This window comes from Chinchilla lanigera, unplaced genomic scaffold (assembly GCF_000276665.1).
Source record: "Chinchilla lanigera isolate Chin_1 unplaced genomic scaffold, ChiLan1.0 scaffold00093, whole genome shotgun sequence".
NCBI classification, from domain to species: Eukaryota; Metazoa; Chordata; class Mammalia; order Rodentia; family Chinchillidae; genus Chinchilla; species Chinchilla lanigera.
Genome location: NW_004955494.1, coordinates 5449699 through 5473444, shown reverse-complemented (window position 1 = coordinate 5473444; position 23746 = coordinate 5449699). Strand labels below are relative to the sequence as shown.

General features: G+C 38.3%; 1 protein-coding gene across 1 annotated transcript in view; it reads right to left on the bottom strand.

Moving 5' to 3' along the window:
- Dgki (diacylglycerol kinase, iota) overlaps positions 1-23746 on the bottom strand; it is a 421640-nt gene that overhangs the window by 67614 nt on the left and 330280 nt on the right. Inside the window, 3 exon segments of the mRNA XM_013505028.1 lie at positions 1002-1071; positions 14180-14224; positions 16348-16427. Coding sequence (XP_013360482.1) covers positions 1002-1071; positions 14180-14224; positions 16348-16427 — 195 coding nt within the window.

Here is a 23746-nt window from a genome sequence, read left to right as displayed (position 1 = left end):
GTGTCTCAGCAACGAGACAGTGATGAAAGCATAGTGAACACCATTATCCAAGACTACATAGAGAGCACAATAACTTATATAAATATTTTCATAATTTTCTTAGATAGAAGATACTCCACTGTGCATTCAGGAGTAACCAGTCATTGCGATCCTCTTTGCTATGGAGGAAGGAAATCTTCAGAAGCGGTTGCTGAGCCACTATGATAGCTTGCATCCTGAGTTTTGTGGGATACAAAAATCTTATACTGTATATATATACACCTTCATAACCATGTTCAACTCACACGGGCTGTGATACTCATACTCACATGTATCTCCTCTCAGATACACACACATACACACAAACCATGAAAACCAAGTCCCCACACAGACGACAGAGAGACTGGGTGTGGCCAATACCCTAGGTGGTACATGAGCAAGAATGTACGGGGATGAGAATGTACGGATACAGTAATTAGAGAGAGAATTAGGAGCAGGCAGCATCCAGGAGTGTGAAGAGATACTTGAGATGGCAAATGGACTCATTAAGCAATCATAAAATAACTCACTCATTATGCATGCAACATGTCATGCTCTGCAGAGCAGATTTGAATGCAATTGAAATTTTTTATCCTTTTTACAAAAATTTATACATTATACAGAAATGACAGTCTCACAGGAAAAAAGTTCCAGGCTATGCAAATCACATAGGAATTGGTGCCCATCTGTGCTTATCGCCTCTCTCTACTGGCTCTTGACAGATTGAGGGAAGGGGGAATGATAAAAGGAAAATGTCAGCGCGAGCAGTCTGAACTTAGTTCAGGCAGTTAACCAGTGTGCTTCCAGGGAAAGGACTTCAGGAAAGGTAACTGCGACATCAGCAAGTCTGCATGATTTGAGAGGCAAATTCTGATCAGGCAGTGGCACAGGAAGGCTTTGGGAATACTAGAGGCACTCTACAATCCAAATCTTACCGGTGCTGCCCAGCCCCGTCCCATCCAGGGCAGTACAGGCACACTCACCATCTAGGAAGCACCAGCGGGGGGACAGTCTCTGAGCTGAGAGCGCCCTGGGAAAGGAGGTTTCATGGTCCTGCAAAGAGACATGCGCATGCTCTTGAGTCTCCACGTGAACGACCCCTGGGCTTCCCGCCCTCCAGTCTACCACACCGACTTCCAGGAGTGAGCACCCTGGCCTGAACAAAGAACTGGCAAAATGACCACAGACATTCAACTAGGAATAGAAACACAGCTCTGCTTTGAGACTATCTGAGAACTTCTTTGTGTGTGTGTGTGTGTATGTGTGTGTGTGTGTGTGTGTGTGTGTGTGAGAGAGAGAGAGAGAGAGAGAGAGAGAGAGAGAGGGAGGATCTTGCTATGAAGTTCAGGCTGGCCTTGAGCTCACTTTGTAGCCCAGGTTGGCCTCGAACTTGCAATGGATCCTCTTGCCTCAGCCTCCCGAGTGCTGGGATTACAGGCATGTGCCACCACACCCAGTTTGAATTTCTTAAACTGAATCTCACATAAAAAAACTTCAAGGAAATTGTCAGTTGTTACATTAAATATTCATAAAGGATCTAACTTGAGGTGCTTACTTCCTTTTGAGAATTTCTTTCCTTCCCTCTGTGAAGAAAAGGAACCAATGATAGCTGGTTATGGTTTACATTTTAGCTCCTCGCATAGGTCTAACATGGCCAAATGATGACACAGAATCCAACTCTTGGTCAGATGGGACGGGTAGTGTGTATGAAACACAAGACACCGTCCATGGGGACCTTCAAATCGCCTTGCACTAGAGGAGTATCTAGTATACAAAAAGAAAATCAGGCTTGGATGTTGAGGTCATCTCTACCCTCAGCCATTTCCACCAAACTGGAGTACAATGTGGTGGAAAAGTTGTGGCAGGCTGTCCCATGTGAAAATTATTCTGTCCTACACTGATCTGGCCAGCAAGGTGTTCACCTCCCTTAGCATTCACTAGGTTTCTCACTTCTAAGACTTGCAATGTTCCTTCTTTTATTTGACCTCAAGACCACTTGATATAAGCAACTTCATTCTTTCCTCTAGGCTTACATTAAAATATTTCTGTCCTTTCCAAAGCTAACCACTTTATTTAGTCCAGAGATCAGCCTCCTTCGTCCTTTCTAACTTTGTTTCTGCAACGTTCCTGAAAGCTATTCCTCAAGTTTTAAATTCTCTTTGCACTGCTTTCCTCTCTGTAAAAGATCAATTACCTTTGACTGAGCCTATCAAGTCTCTGGATAATTTCCTTAATCTCTCCTTCATTGCTCAGCAAACTCTTGGAGCACACGCTTAGCGATTTCCTCCAACTGCTAGGCACCCACTTCTCAACCACAACTCCTAGAAGACTGCCTGCTACAAATCTTGCAAGAGATCACCAGGACCAGTTTTTCCCCAGAGTTAATATTATTCAGGCCCCAAATTTCTTTTGCATCTTTGAAGTTTTTACTCCTTTCAAGAAATCAAGGCAACATGGGCAGAAGAACAGACAAGGAACTGGCAGGTTGAAAATTTAAGGATGATATCCATATGGTTTCAAACTTTAAAAAATTGAAATCTTCTACTAAGTGAGCTCGCCAATGAGAACTGGTCGGGGAAAGTGCCTTGGAGTTTATGATATGTGATCTGGAGGGCTCTAGTTCTGGCTCGTAGTGAAACTGAAATAACCGACAGAAACAGGGCAAGTGAAAGAGGCCAGGTCTCTGGGGAAGGGCGCTGGAACTTGAGCCTTATCTAGGACTTGAGATACTGAGATATAGGAGAAACCCTGGAAAGCAGCTATGCTGGCAGCAATGGACATGCTGTAATAGAAGCACAGGTATGGATGATCTTTGGGAAGCAAAAGGAAAAGCAGAGAATTAACAAGGCACCCAAGAAGAGCTCGCACTGACTTCCTTGGGGCTTAATTAATGCTGCTACTCAGCTGATCCTCAGGCTCACCTCAGTGGTTCTCCAAGCATGCACTGTGGCTTCAAGTTCCCACCAACCCAAGCTCTATGGAAACCCTGGGATGGAGCCCAGAAATTTGGTTTAAAAAGCCCTTTGGATAAATCTGATGGCTAAGAACCATGGGCCTAAAATTGTAAGGACCAAAGGGATTCACCTTATCATGAAAAATCTTGGGTATGACAGATGTTTAACAAAAATGGGTTCTGTTCATTAAACAAGTGATAGAGGAAACACTGGCCTCATTCAAATATAAATTTTGATGTCAAAATTTATATTTATAAATATGTAATTGAGATAGCTATGGATAGAGAAGTAGGTGTTCTTCTCTTGTGAATTGGCTACGTTAACCTGTCCAAGTGAAATCTTGACATGTGCCTCTGTTTATGAGAATTCTGTTTAACATTTGGAGAATTATGTTTTGACATATGTGATATCTTGTTTTAAGAGAATTTAAAGTTCTTAATGCATTTTTATAAAATGTGTAAAGCTACTAACATCTCCGAATTTGGCGAGAAATGTAATTATGGACCAAAAAATATTGAAACATTTAGTGGCAACTGTGAAAGCTCTTAAATAAAGATATTAAACAGAAACATGACTGTCTTTTCAAAAAGCAGAGGAATTTAAACACTAAGGACACTTTTGATGTTGAATATCAGAAATACCATGAAGACATACCCTGATTTCTGTAGGTAAAAGTTAATGGAAATTACACACAAATATTTGATTTATCACTTTCAAAACATAAGAATATATAATGCTATCAGTAGGATACTCAAATTAAAGAAAATTGGATATTATTCAGTCTAATTTTTAAAATATAGATTGATATACTGCCTCTGCTGCAGGACTAGTATAATTCTATATCTTTTTATGTACAGGTGTTGTATGTCTGGTGAGTTTTATACACGTGCCTGATGTCATTTATTTTGTTTATTTTGTTCATTTACTTATTCTAAGCCCAGACATAGTTTCTCTTTACCCATTCAAGTGTTCCTTTAGGTTTCCATCAGGAAGATTCATGATTACTGCAATGAACATGAGCATTTTTGAGGCTGTCATAGACTGAATCTATGCTCTGAAAAGAGATTTTTCTTTAAGTGTGCTCTGAAAGTGTTTTTAAGTGTGGTTTCTTGATATTCATCTGTTTAGTAATGAAAGATGATCAGTGTCTGCACCTCACTATAGTACTGTTTAATAGCTGTTCAGTAGATACTATACTAATCTGATTAGTTTTATAAAAATCAGGATTGAGATCTTTTATCCATTTACATTGGTTAGAAAAATAGAGAATTTTTTAAAATCCTCAGAATGAAGATTGACTAAACATAAAATACAAGAAAATCTATTAAATGTAGTAAGCAACATTCCATGAAATCTGAGGGTATAAGAATCAAAGAATATCTCAAAATTCTGTACAGTATTTATGCATTGATACATACAATTTTTGATACAATAGAGCTCGATGTTCTTCAAGAGATTTTGTCTAAAGAGAATGGTATCACTTTATTTGATGGAAATACATTGGTTGCCATAGAGATCTTCCAAATACTTTAATGAGTCTTTGAATAAGTTTAATAATTCTTAAATCCTGAAATATGATGCTAAATAGGATTGTCCATATATACATACATTTGCCTGGAACCTTCCAGGCAAGGTTATTATTATTATTATTATTTAAGTGGTCCAAGAGGGACAAAGGGTTAAAAAGCAACTAATGTAAATAATCCAAAGTTTTGGTCAAAAGAATTCAACAAAGTAATAAAATTAAGACCACTAAAATGCTTTTACAATACTTGAGGACCCATAACAATGCCTGGGGACCCACAAGAATAGGAATCACTGCTTCAAAGCAGGTGGTCATTGCAGTGCCAGATAGACTGTCCTGGCTTATGGTTATTCTCTTGGAAATGGGACAAGTAGAATCAATTTCTGCATTAGAAGGACTCCTAAACTTTTTGCTAGTTTCCAACTAGAGCCTGTCCAAACATTTGTTTGCAGATCCTTATGCTCTACTTTTGCTCATTTTCTTTAACAGACAAAAGAAGAGCTATTTTTGTTGCACACTAGATGGTCTTACCACTTGAAATTACACAGTACATCATTAATTAAAAGTGCTAAAATCTAATTAAAAAGTCAATTTTACTGAAATAAAATTAAATTCCTTTCTGGTCAACTGAAGATGAAACTTCAATTTTGGAGGATGTCAGAGAACTACAAGTAGACACCTAACTTCTCTGAAATGCTATCCTGAAATAGATTTGCATTGTTTTCCCCCATTCTTGGAGCTCTTTCTGTCCTAGTTATTTAAAAAAAAAAAAAAAAAAAAAGAGCTCCCTAAGAGAAGAGATACTAACATAATGAGGTTTACATTAAAACTCATTTGAATTCCAAAGAAAAAAATGTAAGGAATATCTGGGTAGATTCACAGTGTCATTAAACTGCTTCTTTAAATTTTTTACATATGCAAAAGTTACATAAAACCATTGAAGTCTCAATAAAATTTAGCCCTTAGATCTAAGATGCAGATGAAAATATCTTCCCTGTGTTGGGACAATAAAAATTGGAGATTTTCATGAAATTAGTGTGAAAATGATATTCCAGTGTAGTAGACTGACAAAATGTAAAACATATCCACAAAATGTACCAACAATCTATATAATAGGTCCAGCTACTCCACACATCTGTGTGCAGGGATTATGTCTAAAAGACCCAAGGAAGAAGAGGAAAGAAAGAGCAAGGAGCAAGAGGTCAAGAATCTGCTGGTAGCTGAAGTGGGTTTTGTTAGGGTTATTGGACTTTATTTGAGATGAAAAAATGAGCAAAACTTACTTAGAGTGAAGAAGTCAGCTTTGGAAAACTAAAATTTTTGTGGATGAGATCAACATCATCATAAGGAACTAAGGTGACAAAAAATATTCTCATTTTGGGGATGCTGAAATATCCTAAGGAAGACAGATGCATGAATAAGGGAGAAATTTTATGTGGCCTAGCCTCAATTAAGGAGCAAGGCCCGAAGCAATGAAATATAATCTCTAAGAGAACCAACTTGGATGGTCATGACGATCTCATCCCATTTCACCAACACTAGCCGTGAGGATTTAGGGATGTTTCTTATCCAATCTTGTGCTCTGAAAGCTTCATTTGTAAAATGCCTGTAACAGTATCTACTGTGAAGGGTTCTTTGGAAGGATAAATGAAATGGCATCTAAAATGCTAACTTCACTGGCTTTTACTTGCAGATATAGATATTCTAGACAAGTAATGATGGGGTAGCTGAAACGAAATTATGTTACCTAAGACAATCTGACTCTTAGTCACATGAGCAGGTCATGGGACACAGGCCTCATTCCAGACCAGATCTAGTTTAGATGGTGCACCCAGCACAGCAGTTTATCCACAACCACATTTGGACTCAGATTCTGAGTTTCAGAGAAAAGGGGGAAAAAAATAGGCCAAATTTGTATGAGTGGACACAAAAAAAGAACAGCATTAAACAAAGGCTGAAATCATGATATTTTTCAGTTTGGTGCTTGTAAGGGTTGTCTTAATCAGCAACCCAATGCCTCTTTTCACAATATTAGAAGACATATGATTGTGCACAATACAGGGTATTGTCTTCAAGGCTGAAAATCGTCTAACACCAGCGCAACATTTTTCAGAAAAGTTTGTTTTCCTGCCCTCTCTCATAGTAGTAATTGTGCTTACTCGGTACTTGTTCAGTTTCACCAAAATTGACTTTTCACATGCTGATCTACCTGTTGGTTATAAATTAGACAGAGCTATAAACTTTCGATTCCTATGTTGTAACTGTGATCCACTTTTTCATTGTATATGCATTACAGCCAATGAAGCTTACAGCATGTGGTTTAAAGATCATTAATGCACAAAGCTTGGACCGTGTCTTCCAAGAGTGGTCCCTGTACAATAAACCCTGTACCAGCTCACTGTTTTCCACTGTCCCTTCTGGACTATTTTGGAGTTACTGGATGCCTGATTTAACAGATTCCAATTCCTTTCCCCAAGGGATGCCTGTTTTAATTATGACTGTATTTTATTTCCTGGCTATTGTTAAAGATCACCAATTTTAGGGAAAGGATTTTGAGCCAAAAGAACCAGAATCTGATAATTAAAACAGCAGAAGAGAACTGAAGACATTCATTGTTGGCAAAGCACAGGGAGATCCAATTCACATCCAAGAAAGCCTTTTCCCATTGAAATCTAAGGCTATGACCCTTGGTCTGGGGCAATAGATTACAAATAGGTGGCTCCCATGTGTCGGGAGCACCATCCTGAATCTTCCAGGCCAGTTATGCAGAAGCTGACTGCTATGAAGCCAAGTAGAACCGTAGCTGTTGTCTTGATCTTCATGTCTTCCTTCTCTTATCCTCCACCTACAGCTTCTGCTGTGACTCATATCCATTGTTTGGCATTGAAAGACATGAAATAATAACCTGGAAAAGCTGCTGAATAATCACAGGGACTGGTGTAAATGTTCTCCTTGTTACTTCTTTTTCAGCATGCCCATTTTTCTATCTGAGGATGCTATATAAACATGGCTCTAGTTCTGGAGCCTTTGTGGTTATACACTAAATAAATGTATCCTATTCATTGTCTCACATTATTTCACCTAACAAATACTTTACTGTTGGGGAAATTTTCTTCAGCAGTATATGTTACTATCAGAATTACAATTTGAGTATTTAAGTCTCACAAAACTACCTCATCTGCTTTCAGGGCTCCCTGGTCACTGGAACAGTATGTATGTATAGATGTATGTACGTATTGGTGCTGGGGGTTGAACCCAGGACCAGTATGCTACCCTAGGTTACTACTGAGCTACATCCCCAGTCCAGAGTTCATTTAGAGATATTTGGGTGCAATCTCATTGAAAGGGTTCATTTTAAACCATAATCTATGCTTATGCATAGGTTCTTCATTTTGTTATTACAAAGGCTGCATAATCTAGCTCTTGCGTCCTTCTCTTACTGTCTATACCCTGATTCTTTCTGAGCTTCTTCTGTACCGAAGAGTCTGCCATAAATGAACAGCTGCAATTTGTGAAGAACTGCTGTTTTTGACAGTTTAAGTAAATTACTGAAAAGTTTCCAACTATGAAGCAATTGCACAGACAGGCATGTTTTTAGGAGTCCATGATTTTATGTATCAGGTTTCAGAGCTTCTTCTACAGGAATTAGAGCTATCTGAGGTTTTGAAAATGGGTGGGATTTGCCAAATTTGAAAGATGAGAATTTTCTAGACTCACCTCAAGCAAAAGCAAGAAGAAAGCAAAAGCTAAGCTGATCTTGATGGCTGTGAAGACTTTTTTTTACCCTAGCATTCAAAGACATTCCATGTTTCAGGTTCCCTTAGCTATCAAACTAATTTTTCTGTTTCTATCACACAGTTCAAACTCCAAATGTGTGTGTGTGTGTGTGTGTGTGTGTGTGTGTGTGTGTGTGTATGTGTGTGTGTGTGTAGAAAGGTATGGAAGGATGCACTCCAGAAAGGTGCTGTCCTAAGATCTAGATAAAAACCAAGCAGCTAGCAGTATGTACAATTTGAAAACTAACCCTCACTGACAGGTAGAGTAGGAGGCCCTAGCATTAAAGACCCTGGATTTAAGGGCATCCTCAGGAGAGTGACAAGTAATGCAATACAGATCATAAATGAGACCTGAATGAGAAAAAGGAAGCCAGAGAAACAAAAACACAACAGCCCTTCTCAGGCGATGAGCATCACTTCCCAGGGAAGATTCAACTCAAGGAAGCTCTAGGTTGACCCTTGCAGTGTTTTCATCACTAAACAAGAACACAAATGACAGGTCAAAAGTATGCTGAATTTGTGAACTGTGCACATTAAAATGAATGTACAGTGATCTGTTTTCTGACTGACCCAAAACAACAAGCTTAAAAAATATGCACCTTTTAAAAGCATCTGGCTGTAGACACATAAGGAATGTGATGGCAGGGATGCAACAACACTGTAGAAGACGTTCACATCATCACCTCACCGGGCCGCTAACCACCACATCCATTGCTTTCAGCTGTTTAGGGCCTCCAGTCCCTCCATCCTCCCCAACTGCAGAATTGTGCCAAAGATTCATCAAAGAGATAAGATCCTTGACTTGTGCGTCTTTGATCTGTTCTTTTTCTTCATGTAAATGGTGTCATTTAGATGACTGCAACTGACATTGCTCTATAATGTAGGTCAAATGACAGAAGCCTACATCTGCCATGCTCCTCTGCTAAATATAGTAATCTTCTACAATTGCATAGTCTTTAAATCTATGATATTAACAAAAAATGGTCATTTCAAAACTCCCTGATTCTGAATTCTTTTATTTGATGTATCCTAATGGAAAACCTCTTTCTCACACTAAAAATATGGCCACATGCTGGGGATATAGCTCAGTGGCACAGGCACCTGCCTGGCAAGCACAAGGTCCTGAATTCAATTCCCAGTACCCCCCCCCAAAATATGGTCACATGTACAAAAGCAAATCTTGTATCTTTAATATATACCAGTGTATGTGTATATATCATATATACAAAGGCAAACTTGAGAGCTTTTATGTATATTTATATGATAGTTCATATATATACATTATTTCTCATACATATGTGACGCATATTTTTTCTGAAAGCCACTGGTCTGAATTATAAATAAAATTATAAATAAGGGAATCATTCTTAGCCACTCTTTGGCATGCATACAGTGAACCTGCCACTAATTTACATCCAATTACTCATGGCTGATGCACATATAATTTGATGAAGGCACAAAAGCCTCATTATATACTCTAGTAGGTTCTCCAATTAAGCAATATTAACCTATCATTTAACTCTTCCTTCAATGTGAACTTCTTCTTCTTCTTTCATAAAATTTGGAAAGGATATAAGCAAAGGGAAAATAAAGTCCTTTGGGCTGGGTATCTCCACATAATTTAATAAATAAATCCACTTATTTTTAAATCCCTCTTTCAGTGATCCATCCAAATTTTTCATATGTCTGCCCCAACATCTCTGACACCTATGAATGTATCCATTCATTTCTTCTATCACTAAGTTTTTTACAAATACATGCTCATGTGTCTCTATCCAACCACAATTTCAAATAATAACATTGTTAACTTTTACATCTGTATATCTAAACCCTTTCACTTCAAACCTATGATACTATGCACAACTCTCCACTAGCATGAGACAGACATTGGACAGCCACTCTTAAAGCCAGCTCTGAAAAATGAAGAAATAGCAACAGTGGAGAAAGATGGAAAGGGGAAACATTCTGACATTTTAAGAGTTCCTTTAGTTGAGAAAGTCCTCCATTAATAACTCTTTGTGTGTGCCTGTGTGTGTTTGTCCACATCCTTCACATTAATATTATAGTACTGCCTTTAACTGAAACTCCTGAAAGACCTGGCCCTGGGAAATTCTCACTTTGTCCTCCTTTGACCCACTTCTGCCAGGTTCCATACACTCCAAAGGAAAAACATTAGCCAAGTTCCTAGTGGGCCCCCACTTTTCTCTAGGATGAACTAATTTCCAGGAGGACTCCTTCAGACTTGTTTTACCTTATCCATTGAAGGACTCTTTGACTATCCAAAAAGCAAATGAAGGAAGAAATTTCAGACAGAGGAGAGAGATAAATAAGGAAAGACAGCATCCAGAGAAAAGGAGCAAATCCCATACTGTAGGAAAATACTGTTTTCCCAGGACCGAACAGTGTTAGTGGAATACAACACAGAGTATTCACTCTCTCATCTTTGCCATTATAGTTCAAATTGAGAATGTCTCCCAGAACCCCGTGTGTTCAGAGGTGGGGTTTTTGGACAGTGAATGGCTTATGGGGGTGCTGTACTCATCAATGGATGGGTCCAGGGATGAGTTCAGGGTTAAATGTATTGTTAAGGGTGGGGCCTGGTTGGATGTGGGTTGCTAGGGGTGTGGCCTGGAACGGTATCTTTCCCTCCCTGGCCTCTCTCTTTTCTCTCTACTCCCTGGATGCGTTGATGGCAGCTTTCCCCCATAGCAAGCCTTTCTACCATGCTGTTTCTGCATTTGAGACTGCTAACCATGGACTGAAAGTTCTGAAACTGTGAGCCAAAATAAACCTCTCTTACTTTAAGTTACGGGTGTCAGGTACTGTGTGTCAGCAACATGAAAACCCGAGCAAATGGAGGAACTTAATGTGTCTTCAAAACAAGGAACACTAATTGCCCCCAGGCTCTCTCTTTATTCTACCCTATCACAACCACAGGTGCTTCTTTCGGCTTTCCTTCCCTACTCTTCCTCTTCCTGCTGCTGTTTCTTCTTCTGTCTCCTGCATCCAGGAAAGTGGTGACAAACCAATGGCAGGCATGTCATTTGTTTTTCTTTTAAGATAAAAGATGTTAATGTATGAGTTATTTTTTTATGAAATGAAACCTCAGTATTCAGATGTAATTGTAGTGTGGGCACTTTGCGAAGAAAATGTGAGTTTGGGATTGCAGTTTGGGCACTCTTGTATAAAAGGTTCACATCACTGATATGGGGCTTATACTTGCCTATGGACTGCAATTCTATACTGAACACTGTCAGGGTGACTCAGCATTTCTCCAGCTCTACTACTGACATTTGGGGTGGATGACTCTTCGTTGTGGGTCCACTCTGCACAATGTATGATACATAGTAGCATTCTTGGCCTCTTCCAGATTCCAAGAAGTGTTTCCAGACATTGCCAAATGCTCCTTGCCTCCACTGTCTGTCCTTTATTGTGCCCAGAAAGTTCCTCAACACCCCGACCCTGCACTCTGGCCACGTTAATTCAAACGTAGCCTCTCTCCTGTTCCAGCTTCTTGTCTAAGGAGCCTATCCAGGACTTCCTGACGCTCTCACATTTATTCATATGGAAAGGTCTTGCTGTCACCAACTCTACTTCTTCCTTTTATTGTCATAAAGAGGACGGTAGAGGTGTAACATTTTTGATACTCATTCTTGATCACTACCTTGGTTATCTTTTATGCTTAGTGCATAAAGCTTTTTAATAGGACATACTCGAAACAGCAGTCTTAACACCAGGGTTTGACTCGATTGCAAGAAAACAAAAATGAATCAAGATAATGACATAGTCAGAAAAGTATCATTAATTCTTCTGCATGTTTATATTACCAAACAATAAGTGAAATGAATATCTATATCACATTCCAGAGTCTCAGTCATCTCCCAATCTCTGTGGATATTTGTAAAGATGGCATTAAAATACAGTAGAAGCACTCACCATTAAAACTCAAACACCAAAACAATAATTATAGCAGATAATAAATAAATGGATGAGCATCGTAAAAGTAGTTAGGACAAATGCTTAAAATACTGTGGTAAAGTTGCAAATGTTCAAAATGTACGTGAGTAAAAAGTACAAAACTTTAACAAAAAAATCTTATAATCCCACAGAATCTTATAACTGGCAGTGCCATTTGTTAGATAGCAGTTCAAACCTTAAAAAGCACTGTACCTTTTAAAAAACAATTTGAGGGGCTGGGGATTTATCTCAGCGGCAAAGCGCCTGCCTGGCAAGCGCAAGGTCGTGAGTTCAGTTCCCGGTACCGGAGAAAAACCAAAAAAAAAAAAAAAACAATTTGGCTCGAGGTAAATACACTAATCAACAATGTGAAGAATAGTGTGTTCTATCTGAAGAATAACGTGTAAGTTTCCCTAAGTGACTTCTCATCCTTTCAGTACAAATGGAAAAAGGGTTCTAGAATTTTGGGACATGCTATTTGATAAGTAAACACATGTGAGGACACCAAGGTCATTCCTGTCATTGAGTTTCCAGATAAATGAACTACTTCGGACAAGGGTAGAGGGTGCCTATTGGTAAGGAACAAAACTCCCTGGACAGCTACAAAGAATTGGGCCTTCTTTAAATTATTATTGTTATTGTTTTCAAAAACAAAAACAATACTTGAAATTTCAGTTATTGAAAAACAGACCCCAACACCCAAAATGTGGAGCTAAACCAGGACTTAAAAGTTAAATGCTATAGACAGTCAAATGCTGCATAATGATAGTTAACAATGGACAACCAAGAGAGCAGTCCCATAAGATTGTATCTCCCAGTGACAGTAACGTCATAGCCCTTTAAGTTTCTGTAAGTATACTCTATGATGGTTACATGACAACTAAATTGCCTAATGATCCCTATTTCAGGATATACCCTGTTGTTAGGGGACCCGGGACTGTATTGAAATTGTTCCCCCATGTGAAAGTATAAAATGATGAAGAAAGATTTTTTTTGAGAACTTGTTGGCATGTGACTTTCCCACACCCTTGCCAAAAGGGAAGGATTCAGGGGCCTCTCAGAGAAAAGGATTTGCGTATGAGAGCTTTATAGAAGCACCTTGCTCTTCAGGATAACACTGTGCATTATGTTGTGATTGTGTCTGCGGAATCTAATGCACAAGAGGTTGGATGAAGAGGTCTGTACAGCACAGGAGGGATTAAGAAGTTGGGGAGAAACTGCATTTCAAAGTCAGCTTGAGCAAAGGAGACCTGCATTCTCTGGAAGACTTGATGTGGGTCAGATAAAAGAGAGAGACGGACTGGGTTAATTAGGTCTGATCCAAAAGACCAGCATGGGCCCATCTGATTGCATTTTAGGAATTTTGTTTGCTGACTATGGAAAGCAGTGCACTCTCCTCCTTAGATAAGAAGGGAAGGCATCTTGGTTTATGGAAATACCTAGTCCAGAGGTAAAACTGACAGAAAAAGTGGGGCGGGGAGAAAAAAAACAAGTAGAAAAATGGAGTGTGAACCATGACCAAATGGTACATTGAAACCCAGATTTGATCCGGACATTTTGTGTATGAGACCCCAGAGACTTTTTCTCCGCTAAGCTAGCTCTAGTGGAATTTTTGGTGTTTGTCACTGGGAGAACTTTAGTATATAATGCTTCTTCATATGATCAGAGGGAAAATCTGTAGTTCCATTTTGTGCTAGATTAAGATGGCCCCAAATGAGGAAAATGCAAAAGAATCAGAATAACAGAAGTTATTTCTCCCAGATAATTTGAAAAAGATTATAAATGAAGTGCCTTCAGGGACAAACACCAGAAAACTTCTCACTTTTACTAGGTTCTTAGAGTAAACCCCTTCCTGGGGAAGACATAGACTCTAAATCAAAAGGAGACATGAATGGAAAGATGGCTTCTCTGGGCTGGAAGGGAAGGAAGGAGAATCAATCATATGTTACCTGGTAATGAACTCTCTGGGAACCAGAAGAAACTGACTGCAAGTCCTAATGAGAAAGTGGAAAAAAAAATCCAAACCTTAAAATTAGTTTGAACAAGCTGCCCGACAACTTAACCAATGGAACTTCCAATTTAATGTTCCAAAGTATCTAACCACCCAAATTTATCAAGATTAAATAAAGAAGGTAATTCCATGCATAATGAAAACACATCAAGTTGAACTGAAAAGGGACTAGAAGTAAGCAAGGTATTATAATTTCAAGGGCAGAGAAAGCCAAAGGGCAGACAATTTTGTTATAATAAATGGGGATCATATATAATGTTCATCTCATTTTTTTCTGGTTTGTAAAGAAGTCTTCTGAAGTCTCTTTAAAAGTTTGGGGAATGTTTATTTGTCATGGTAATTGTATTTATATTGATAGGTCGCTTGGTAAACTTGGATTTTCATAAACCTCAGAGAAAACCACTGACCCTCTCCATAACATTATCACAACTTGTAAATTAACAGGGTTGAAATGAGTAAGGCTTTACTGGCAGATTCTGAAAACCTGGCTTCTTTTACAAAGTTTCATAACTGAGTTGTCACCACTGCCATGTCCCCAGGCTTCCTTGCTAATGAGTGTAGTGCTTCTATTTACAGATGTCAGCAACTCTGTGTACCTTTGTCCTCATGCCTGCTTCCCACAGGGCTTCAGCATGTCACTCTCTGTGCCCAAGGTACTTTTAAAACTTTTCCTCTTTATGTGTTGAGCTCACTTTTCCTTTTTCTTTTTTGGAGAATTCTACTTGTAGTTGACTACTGTCAATTCATTAATCATGTATTGTACTATTGTGAAATCTTGTAAAAGTTATTTGAGAGTTAAATTTCATAACAAGAAAAGTAAAGCTTGCTACCAATTATGAGTCATTTTTTTATTGCAGGTTTCATTGGGTGACATTCTGCAATAACATATTATTTTGAAAATTGAGATGCCATGGATTCTGAGAATATAAATTTGGACATGAACTCCAAGCTAAAAATTTCACAAATTTTAACTGGTTTTAAGTAGTCACACTTGGTCAAAGTAGCTAAATGAGGCAGCAATATAAAATTTGCTGATTCTTCTGCTCTCACCTAGGTCAATATTTAAAATTGATCAGCTCTCTCTAAATTTCTGCATTCATAAATCCACCTCTATCCTTATTACTGATAGAGAAAAAATAGTAATTTTTACACTATTGTATTCCTCCCATCTTTATTTCTATCAAAAGAAATAAAATCTAATATTCACAACTAACTGGCCACAACTTGGAGTTTAAAAAAAATATATATATATATACTTTATTATACTAGTTATGTATAGTGGGGTGGAGCTGCTTATGTAGGGGTACCCGTCGGAATCACCCAACCGTTTGAAGATAAAAGTGTTCCAGCCCCATTTGAGAAAGGTGATGTTCATAACTATCATTCATCAAGAAACAATAATAAAGAAATGGTTATTTATGGTTTTTCTGTTTGTGGAATGATGACAGTAAGTTCTCCCCTTTGAAATATTTCCAAAACAATCAATGGTGGTGATGATGCACTTGGGTCTCCTGGCATTGTTGGTGCACTTCAGATTCATGGGGATGTAATATATAGGATCTTTTCCCTTTTGTTTCCATATGGTAAGACCAGATTGGGTCAGGAAAAAAATAACAGAGAGATTATTCTTTTGTGTTCTGACAAATTTCCAGGAATATAAAATATTCTGTCCTATAGAAGTTTCATTTTTTAAAAAAAAACCTAGCTGTCTCTGACCAACATCTGTGCCAGATACAAAACATTAAAGTAACCTCAAATGTCTGTTTTCTTTCATTATTTATTAGTGCTGTTTGAAATTCTGTATAGCTCAAAAAAATACAGGTATGTAGTCTGGCGAGAAGACAGAGGTTCTGAGCTATAGTTATAGCATACACTAGAGCAGCAGCACCCCATCGTTAACCCAATCAATCCTTTCCCATTTCACCCACAGAAGGAGGGAAAAACAAGGGGTACAGTGGGGGAGATAAACAGTGTATGCTCTATGGACAAGGCCACCTCCATTCCATCTTCCCCCAGCTGTGTCATTCCTGAGATATATACATGGCCAGTAACTGTTCATATAAGTGGAAAGCTGAAAGAAATAAACAATCAGCTAAGTAAACTCACCTCCTGTAGGCGGTCTATGTACATACGGCAAGTCTCCAAATCACAGTCTCCACGGACAACTAGAATACCCAGAGGAATGGCTAAGGGTGAAGGAAAAAAGAAAAATCTACAATAACATATTTGATTTTTCTAGATTGGCATAAATGTGTTTCTCATGGTTAAAAATTAAATATGCTATAAATATTCCAGGGCTTGGAGATGCTTCTCCAGATGCTTCTCCAGATGTTTCTCCTGTTTCTTCACACACAGAGGTGAGTACCCTCTCCCTACACCTGCCTTATGATTTCAGTCTCTTGTTCGTAGTTGTCACAAACTTCTCTTGCATGATCTATGTTGTCCCTTGCTGTCCGGCCTACTGCTCATTTTAGCTCTGTGGCCCTGCAGTGAAGTATAATACCACACAAACAATGGGCTGGCTGAATCACAAGGCTGCTCACATCCAGCAATAATATATGCCTGCATTTGCACTAGACAACGTGAGGATGCAGATCTCAGAGAGAAACTGAACATTCATGATTTTGGACACTACTCCTTTCCCTGCTACATTCACGGGGCTTTACCTTCTTTCTGTCAGTTTGCAACAACTCCCTAATTATGAGCTATTTAAGGTACTGTTGCTGCGTCATGGTGAACAACCAGAATTAAAGGCACAAAATCTGAAAAAAAAAAGGAGAAGGAGAAAGAGTAGAGGAAGAGAAAGAAGAAAAAGGATAAGAAGGAGGAGGCAAAGGAAAAGAACTCAAGTAACACAAGAATCAACAAATGAGACTAAATCACAATAAAAAGTTTTTGCATGGCAAAGGGAACCATGAAGAATGAAGAGATAGGTTAGAGAATAGAAGAAAATCTTTGTGAGCTTCCCGCAGAGCTTCCAAATTGAAGCCACACAGTGACCAGAAATTCATTTCTGCTCTCTTGTGAGCCTTCATCCAAAACTGAATGCATCTTTTTTTCTTTATGCAGAGAGGTTTAGGTTTGCAACTCAGTTTTTCCAATCCCTGGTCTAGAGATGCATATGCTAGTGGTAAATGTATAACTCAACCAAAAAGCAAACACCTGAAGTAGTACAGCAATTATCCTACCAGAACAGGGCTGAAGGGAGGCCCTTGTTCTGTCTTATTCTAAGTGGCAGGTACATGTATCTCTATTTTACTATTAATCTTTAAATTTATGTATTTTATACACACATTGTGGTGGTTAATTATATATATCAACTTGACTGGGCTAACGGCTGCCCAGAGAGGTGGCAGAAGATGATTTCTAGCTATAAAGATGTTTCTGGAAGAAATAAGCACATGATCCCTGGGCTACCTAAAAATGATCCACCGTAAATGTGATCCACCAGTGTGGGAGGGCAGCATCCAATCTACTGAGGGCCTGGACCAAAGAAAAGGAAGGGTGGATTTTCTCTCTTTCAGCTGGGACATCCACTTTGTCTTGCTGTCAGGTATCACAGTTCTTGCTTTTCTGTCCTGTGGACTCCAGAACTTAAATCAGTGACAACCCCTACCTCTCACACCCAGTTCTTAGGCCCTCAGCCTCAGACTGGAAAACCGACCATCAGGCAAGATGGTTTATAGGTCTTGGACTTGGCCTGACTGACACTGCAGATTTCTCAGCTTGCAGGTAATGTATAGTGGGAGATGGGCTCCATAAAACAGGAGCCCGTCCCTGCACCAGACCTCTTCTATGAATCCGCATATTCTAATGGTTCTGTTTCTCCAATGACCTATGATTCATATAACACAGTGGAAGACCTGGGGAAAAAGCAATCATCTGAAAACCAGGAAGTGAGCACTCAAGAAGACAATGAAGATTTAACAAATTCAGGTACAGAAACAGGAGAGAAGTTATGGCATTAACTGGTGATTCTCTGTCCTGAAGAAATTATATATTAATTATATATATATATTATACTATCAATTAGTTACTACCAGCCCACACCTGAGCCCTGCCCTGGCTCTTCTCTGAGGCTTCATCCTGAGCTCCATTAACCCTTTTCCTTTATTTCTGTTTGTTGAAATATAATCTAGAATGTGATTAAATTAATGGTTGAAAAATCCATTATACATTTCACATGTGCACACTCTGGATTTTATGTTTGAAATAAAATGTCAACAGGTCAGGCTAATTAATTGTGTCTTCTACCCAGGAATGTGTGCTTGAATTATTATGCAAATTCATGCCAAATGATGCATAAATTAACACTAGTCATCTTCTGCAAATCCAAAATCTTCTAGCAGCCAAACCACAAGTATAATTTTTTCTTTGGAAAAAGAAAGTAGAATAATTTCCTGAAGGGATTCAGCTATTTGAAGAAAAATAAAGACCGTGGCAGGCTACCTTTAAGGTATACTGTCCCTACCAGGGACCTCTGGATCAAATTCTGACCTGGTACAAGTTAACTGAATTGCAATAAACATGTACAGTGGGTGGGGATCTAAAGCTAATGCTCATGTAAACTTCACGAGTGCCCACATGCTGGTCTCACCTAGGAGCACAGCTGCTCTGAGCCCAGACCTGGTGTTCAGCGAAGTACCACAAAGAAGAGAATCCAAGAGTAGAAGTAACTTATTTCCTTATATGTGGACATCACATTCCTCCTATGGAAAAACAAGTCAGGCCCTTTATATGTGCGCTTGGAACATGATCTGATCTTTGCTACAGTGAAGACGTATACCCTTGAGTGAACTCAGGCATGGGTGGAATAAATCTGGGTAAACAAAGAAATAGCAGTCATGATTATATGCTGTAAGCAGGAAGAGAAAAAAGAAGACTAGGAGAACCAGGAAGAGGAGGGAGGAGGAAGCAGTGCAATGGACAGAAGCAGAAGGGAGGGAAAAGAGGGAGGGAAGAGAAGAAAATTGTTTCCACCAGTGGAAACACTGTGACAGCTTTATTGTCATGTAACTTTTGCCACAGCCTCGGAGGTAGACATCATTATTCCTGTTTTTAGGGGACATGCCTTGAATATTGCAACTAGTAAATAGAACAACGAGGCTTCTAGCTTAGGTTTTTCTTACTCAAATCCCCTATCCTGAACTGTGCCCATTGCCCATTGACTTGGGTGATATAGAAGGACAAAGTCTTGATAGCTTTTGACACTGAACTCAGAAAAACGAAAGCAGAAACAGGTGACAGCTTGGATGAGGAGAGGATGAACTCACAGGAGAAAGCCGTTCACAAGTAGGAAGCCAGGCCAACCTCAACCATCCCAAGCCTGGACCAAGGAGCAGGACAAGCTTGGCTTGTTATGCACCTTTGTTGCAATTTAAGGATCACAGAATTGAAGTGAATGTTCCCCGCTGAATAAAGAAATGTACCTGTCAATTATGAGCAGACATTAATCATTTTGTGGAGAGTGGTGAGGACAAGAGTACATCAGACTTTAATCAAAATTGTGATGGGAAACCACATGACTTATTTTGCTAATAAATTGCCTAGATTAGAATTTCCAATACTGAACGAAAGAGTTGATTGACAGTTGATACAAACTAAATACGAAACAAGTCCAACACTGTAGTTTGAGGTGTGAGAAGTTTATTCTGACAGAAAAGATAGTCAGTGGTAGGTTGTTTCTTTTCTTTCTTTCTTTCTTTTTTTTTTTTGATAAAATGTTTGCTAGTTTCCATTCTGTCTGCTATTTCATATTACCAGCTTGGTAGCATTGCTACAATAGGTATTCACATACCACTGATTGTACTGTTTAAATATCTCTGGTAAGTAACTATATTCCAAAACATTGTATGTACACAAACTTTTCTACTGTTCTGATTGCTCAGTGAGCAGCGTAGCATGAAGAGCCTATGTGATGAGAAAGCTTATGGTACCTACCTCTCTGGATTATTGTCAAGACTAAGCCAATGCCTGCAAGGCACATACAAAAAGCAAATCCATTCTATAGTCCCTCATCTTAGCTTTATTACATTCATTACTTGGGGCTGGGGATTTAGCTCAGTGGCACAGCGCCTGCCTGGCAAGCGCAAGGTCGTGAGTTCAATTCCCGGTACTGGGAAAAAAACCAACAACAACAACGACAAAATCAAAGACTAAGCCAATGCCTGCAAGGCACATACAAAAAGCAAATCCATTCTATAGTCCCTCATCTTAGCTTTATTACATTCATTACTTTTCCCTACTAATTCTATTATCAATTGTGCACTGGCCATTCATAAACCTTCAAAGCAATTTCAGCTGACCATATGCTAGAACATTTACAGAAGATAAAGTATACGCCAAAGCCTCAAAAGAACAAATCCTAAATGAAAGACAGTAAGAGAACCCAGCAAAGTTGCAAGGACATGAGGGGGATCACAGCTGGCCGCTCTGTGGCAGCAGCAAAGACCCTCAGAGCCCAAGCAAGAAAGAGCTGCCGCTGACACCAAGTCCACATGAAAAGGATAATAGGATTTATGAAAAGAGCGAAAACTCCCAGCAGTTAATTCACACTCCGCAAGGTAAAGAGATGTGTTCAACATGATATCACTGGTAGAAATAAAGGGCTGAGAGCTCAGCATGTTAAAAGAAAAAAAAAAGAAAGGATTTTAATTACCTGACACTTTTGCTATTACAGTGCAATTCTTGTTAGAAGAGAATTGCAGCTAAATGGGGCCATTTACTTATCCAAAGCACAAACAAAATTATCTTCAATGTGATCATTAAAAGAAGGTGCGATACCTCAGAGAAAAGCTTCTCAGAAACTGCAGGGGTTTGCAAAGATTAGTTTTAAATTCTAAATATACAGACAAAAATATTAGATTTGTAGAGATTTTGTCGAGGCTTACAAAAGGGTTATCACTTTCTGAAGAGGATAATAAATATAATCACAGATAAAAGACAAAATAGGAAATGACACTGAATAATATGTAAGGCATGAAAAATATAGATAATAACCTTAGAGTCAGTGTATCTTGTGTTAGCACTATACATATACACATGTTTTAAAACTTGACATTCCCTTGAGGATCAATTTTAGATTTACTGAGAGGGGGAGTCACATGCTTGTCATCTTTTCAACAACCTATGTAGAGTACTAAGAAATAAATGTTACCTTTTTAACAACCTGCATGTAGTATTAAGAAATGAATGGTGGGGTCAGGGTGATGACAATTCCCTAAAAATAACATACGAAAAAATCTAGGTAACCTAGGTTTGACAATGACACTTTAGCTACCACACCAAAAGCATGATCTGTGAAGAAAAAAACTCAATAAAACTGCATTAAAATTAAAACATCTGCCCTGTAAAAGATATCATTAGAAAAATAAAAAGACAGGACAGATTGAAAGAAAGTCTTTGCAAAACACTACATTTGAAAAAGGACTAGTATCCAAAGAATAAATAGAACCCTTGAAACTCAGGAATAAGAGTCAATTTAAAAACAGGCAAAAGATCTGGATAACCATGTGACCAAAAAAGATACCTAGGAAAGAAAAATAATAAAGATCTTCCTCATATTGCCATTACAGAATTGCAAAATAAAATAACAATGACATGCCACTACGCACCTACATGAATGGCTAAAGTCTCAAAAACTAACAGCACCAAATGCTAGTGAGGATGTGAAGCAACTGGAGTGCTCCCTCATTACCCATGGGAGTATAAAATGGGACAGCTGCTTTAGAAGGCAGCACAGCACTTTCTTCCAAAACTAACTATAGTTCTGCCACACAATCCAGTATCATGCTCCTTGGTACTTCCTAACTGAGCTGAGAATTGCACCTATCCAAAAATCTGCACATGAATAATTATAACATCTTTTTCAAATAATTACCAAAACTTAAGTACAACTAAGATATCCTTTAGTATATGAATGGATAAATAAACAGTGGTACATCCATACAATAGAAGAGTATAGCATAAGGCAAGTATACGCTGCTGAGGGCTAGAATTTTTAATCTCTAGCTTACAAGGCTGATTATTTTCCAGTTAGTTCTTATGTTTCGTAAAACACAGTAAAAAGAAATGAGCTATCAAGCAACAAAAAGACATGTTGGAATTTTAAATGCATATTGCTAAGTGAAAGATACCAGTCTGGAAAAAGTACATACTACAGGCTATAATTCCAACTATATAAAATTCTAGAAAAGGCAAAACTATGGCAACAATACAGAGATAAATTGATGCCAGAGACTGGCGAGAGAAAGAGAGATAGAAAGGTACACCACAGTGTACTTTTAGAGCTGTGAATCTATTCTGTTTGATAGATGTCATTATACATATATACATATATACTGTAAAACACAAAAGTGAATCCTATTGTATATTATGGACTTTACTTAATAGGTAGTATATTAATATTGACTCACTAGTTATAACAAGTGTACCACATTCACAAAAGATGTTAACAATAAGGGAAATTCTGAATGCACGGGGTTAGGTTGAAGGGGTATATGAAACTGCATTTTCTACTTATCTTTTAAGCAAACTTAAAACTACTCTAGAAAATAAGGTCTATGATTTTTTTTTAAAAGACCAGACAAAATTATGTGAAAGGGAAAAATGGTCTGGATTTGCTATAGGTAGGTAATTTGCTAATAGCAGACAATACTGACAGGTAGATTTAATAGGTTGAGGAAGTCAAGGATGCAGTGTGAGTAAGGAACTAAAAGTAAAAATCAAGGAGGGGGCTGAGACTCAAGGGAGGAAAGAGAACCTAAGAAAGAATGATAGAGAACAAGTGATATTTTTCTACTTTGAAATGAGACAAGTTATCAGGAATAAAATTCTTGGTTGGTGGCTGATAATAATTAGACAAAATCAGCTGGCAATATTTCAATTCAATTCTTCCACCCATGAGCCCCAGGTACATCTTAAAAGTTGTCATCATTAACTGCCCACTGCCCCACTGAACCAGCAAGGGGCAGCTAATAAGCAGATTAGCATACAAAAGGAAACACAATTCCCACGTTAGAACTTTACACCTTGCCTTGCTATGCCTGAGGTCTGTCAAAGATTTCACAGCCCCTGAGTCTTGTAGTTAAAAACAATTGTAGAGTTTGGAGTTCCTAGCTTGTGCTAAACTAGGTCTTGTGCATACTTTTTTATACTAAAAATTAAAGCAACTAACAAAACAACAATGAAGACAAAATCAAAACAATACAAAAACAACAAAAATGATACATGACCTCAAAACAAATTGATAGGAATTAACAGTGATTGCTGCATTACATACTATTATATTCAACGAAGTTGCTCAATCCACCAGATGTAAGAATGTAAGACTGATCAAACAATCAAAGACAGTAACAAGTAATAAAAAAAAATTGGAAGTGATGCAGAGCTTCATCATATAAGATGGTAGGAGTTCAACATGGTTCTTATATTGCATAGTGTTGTTTTCAGATCAGTCATTCTGATTACCAGATTCAAGTGTGCAAAATTGATCAAGAAAAAAGAA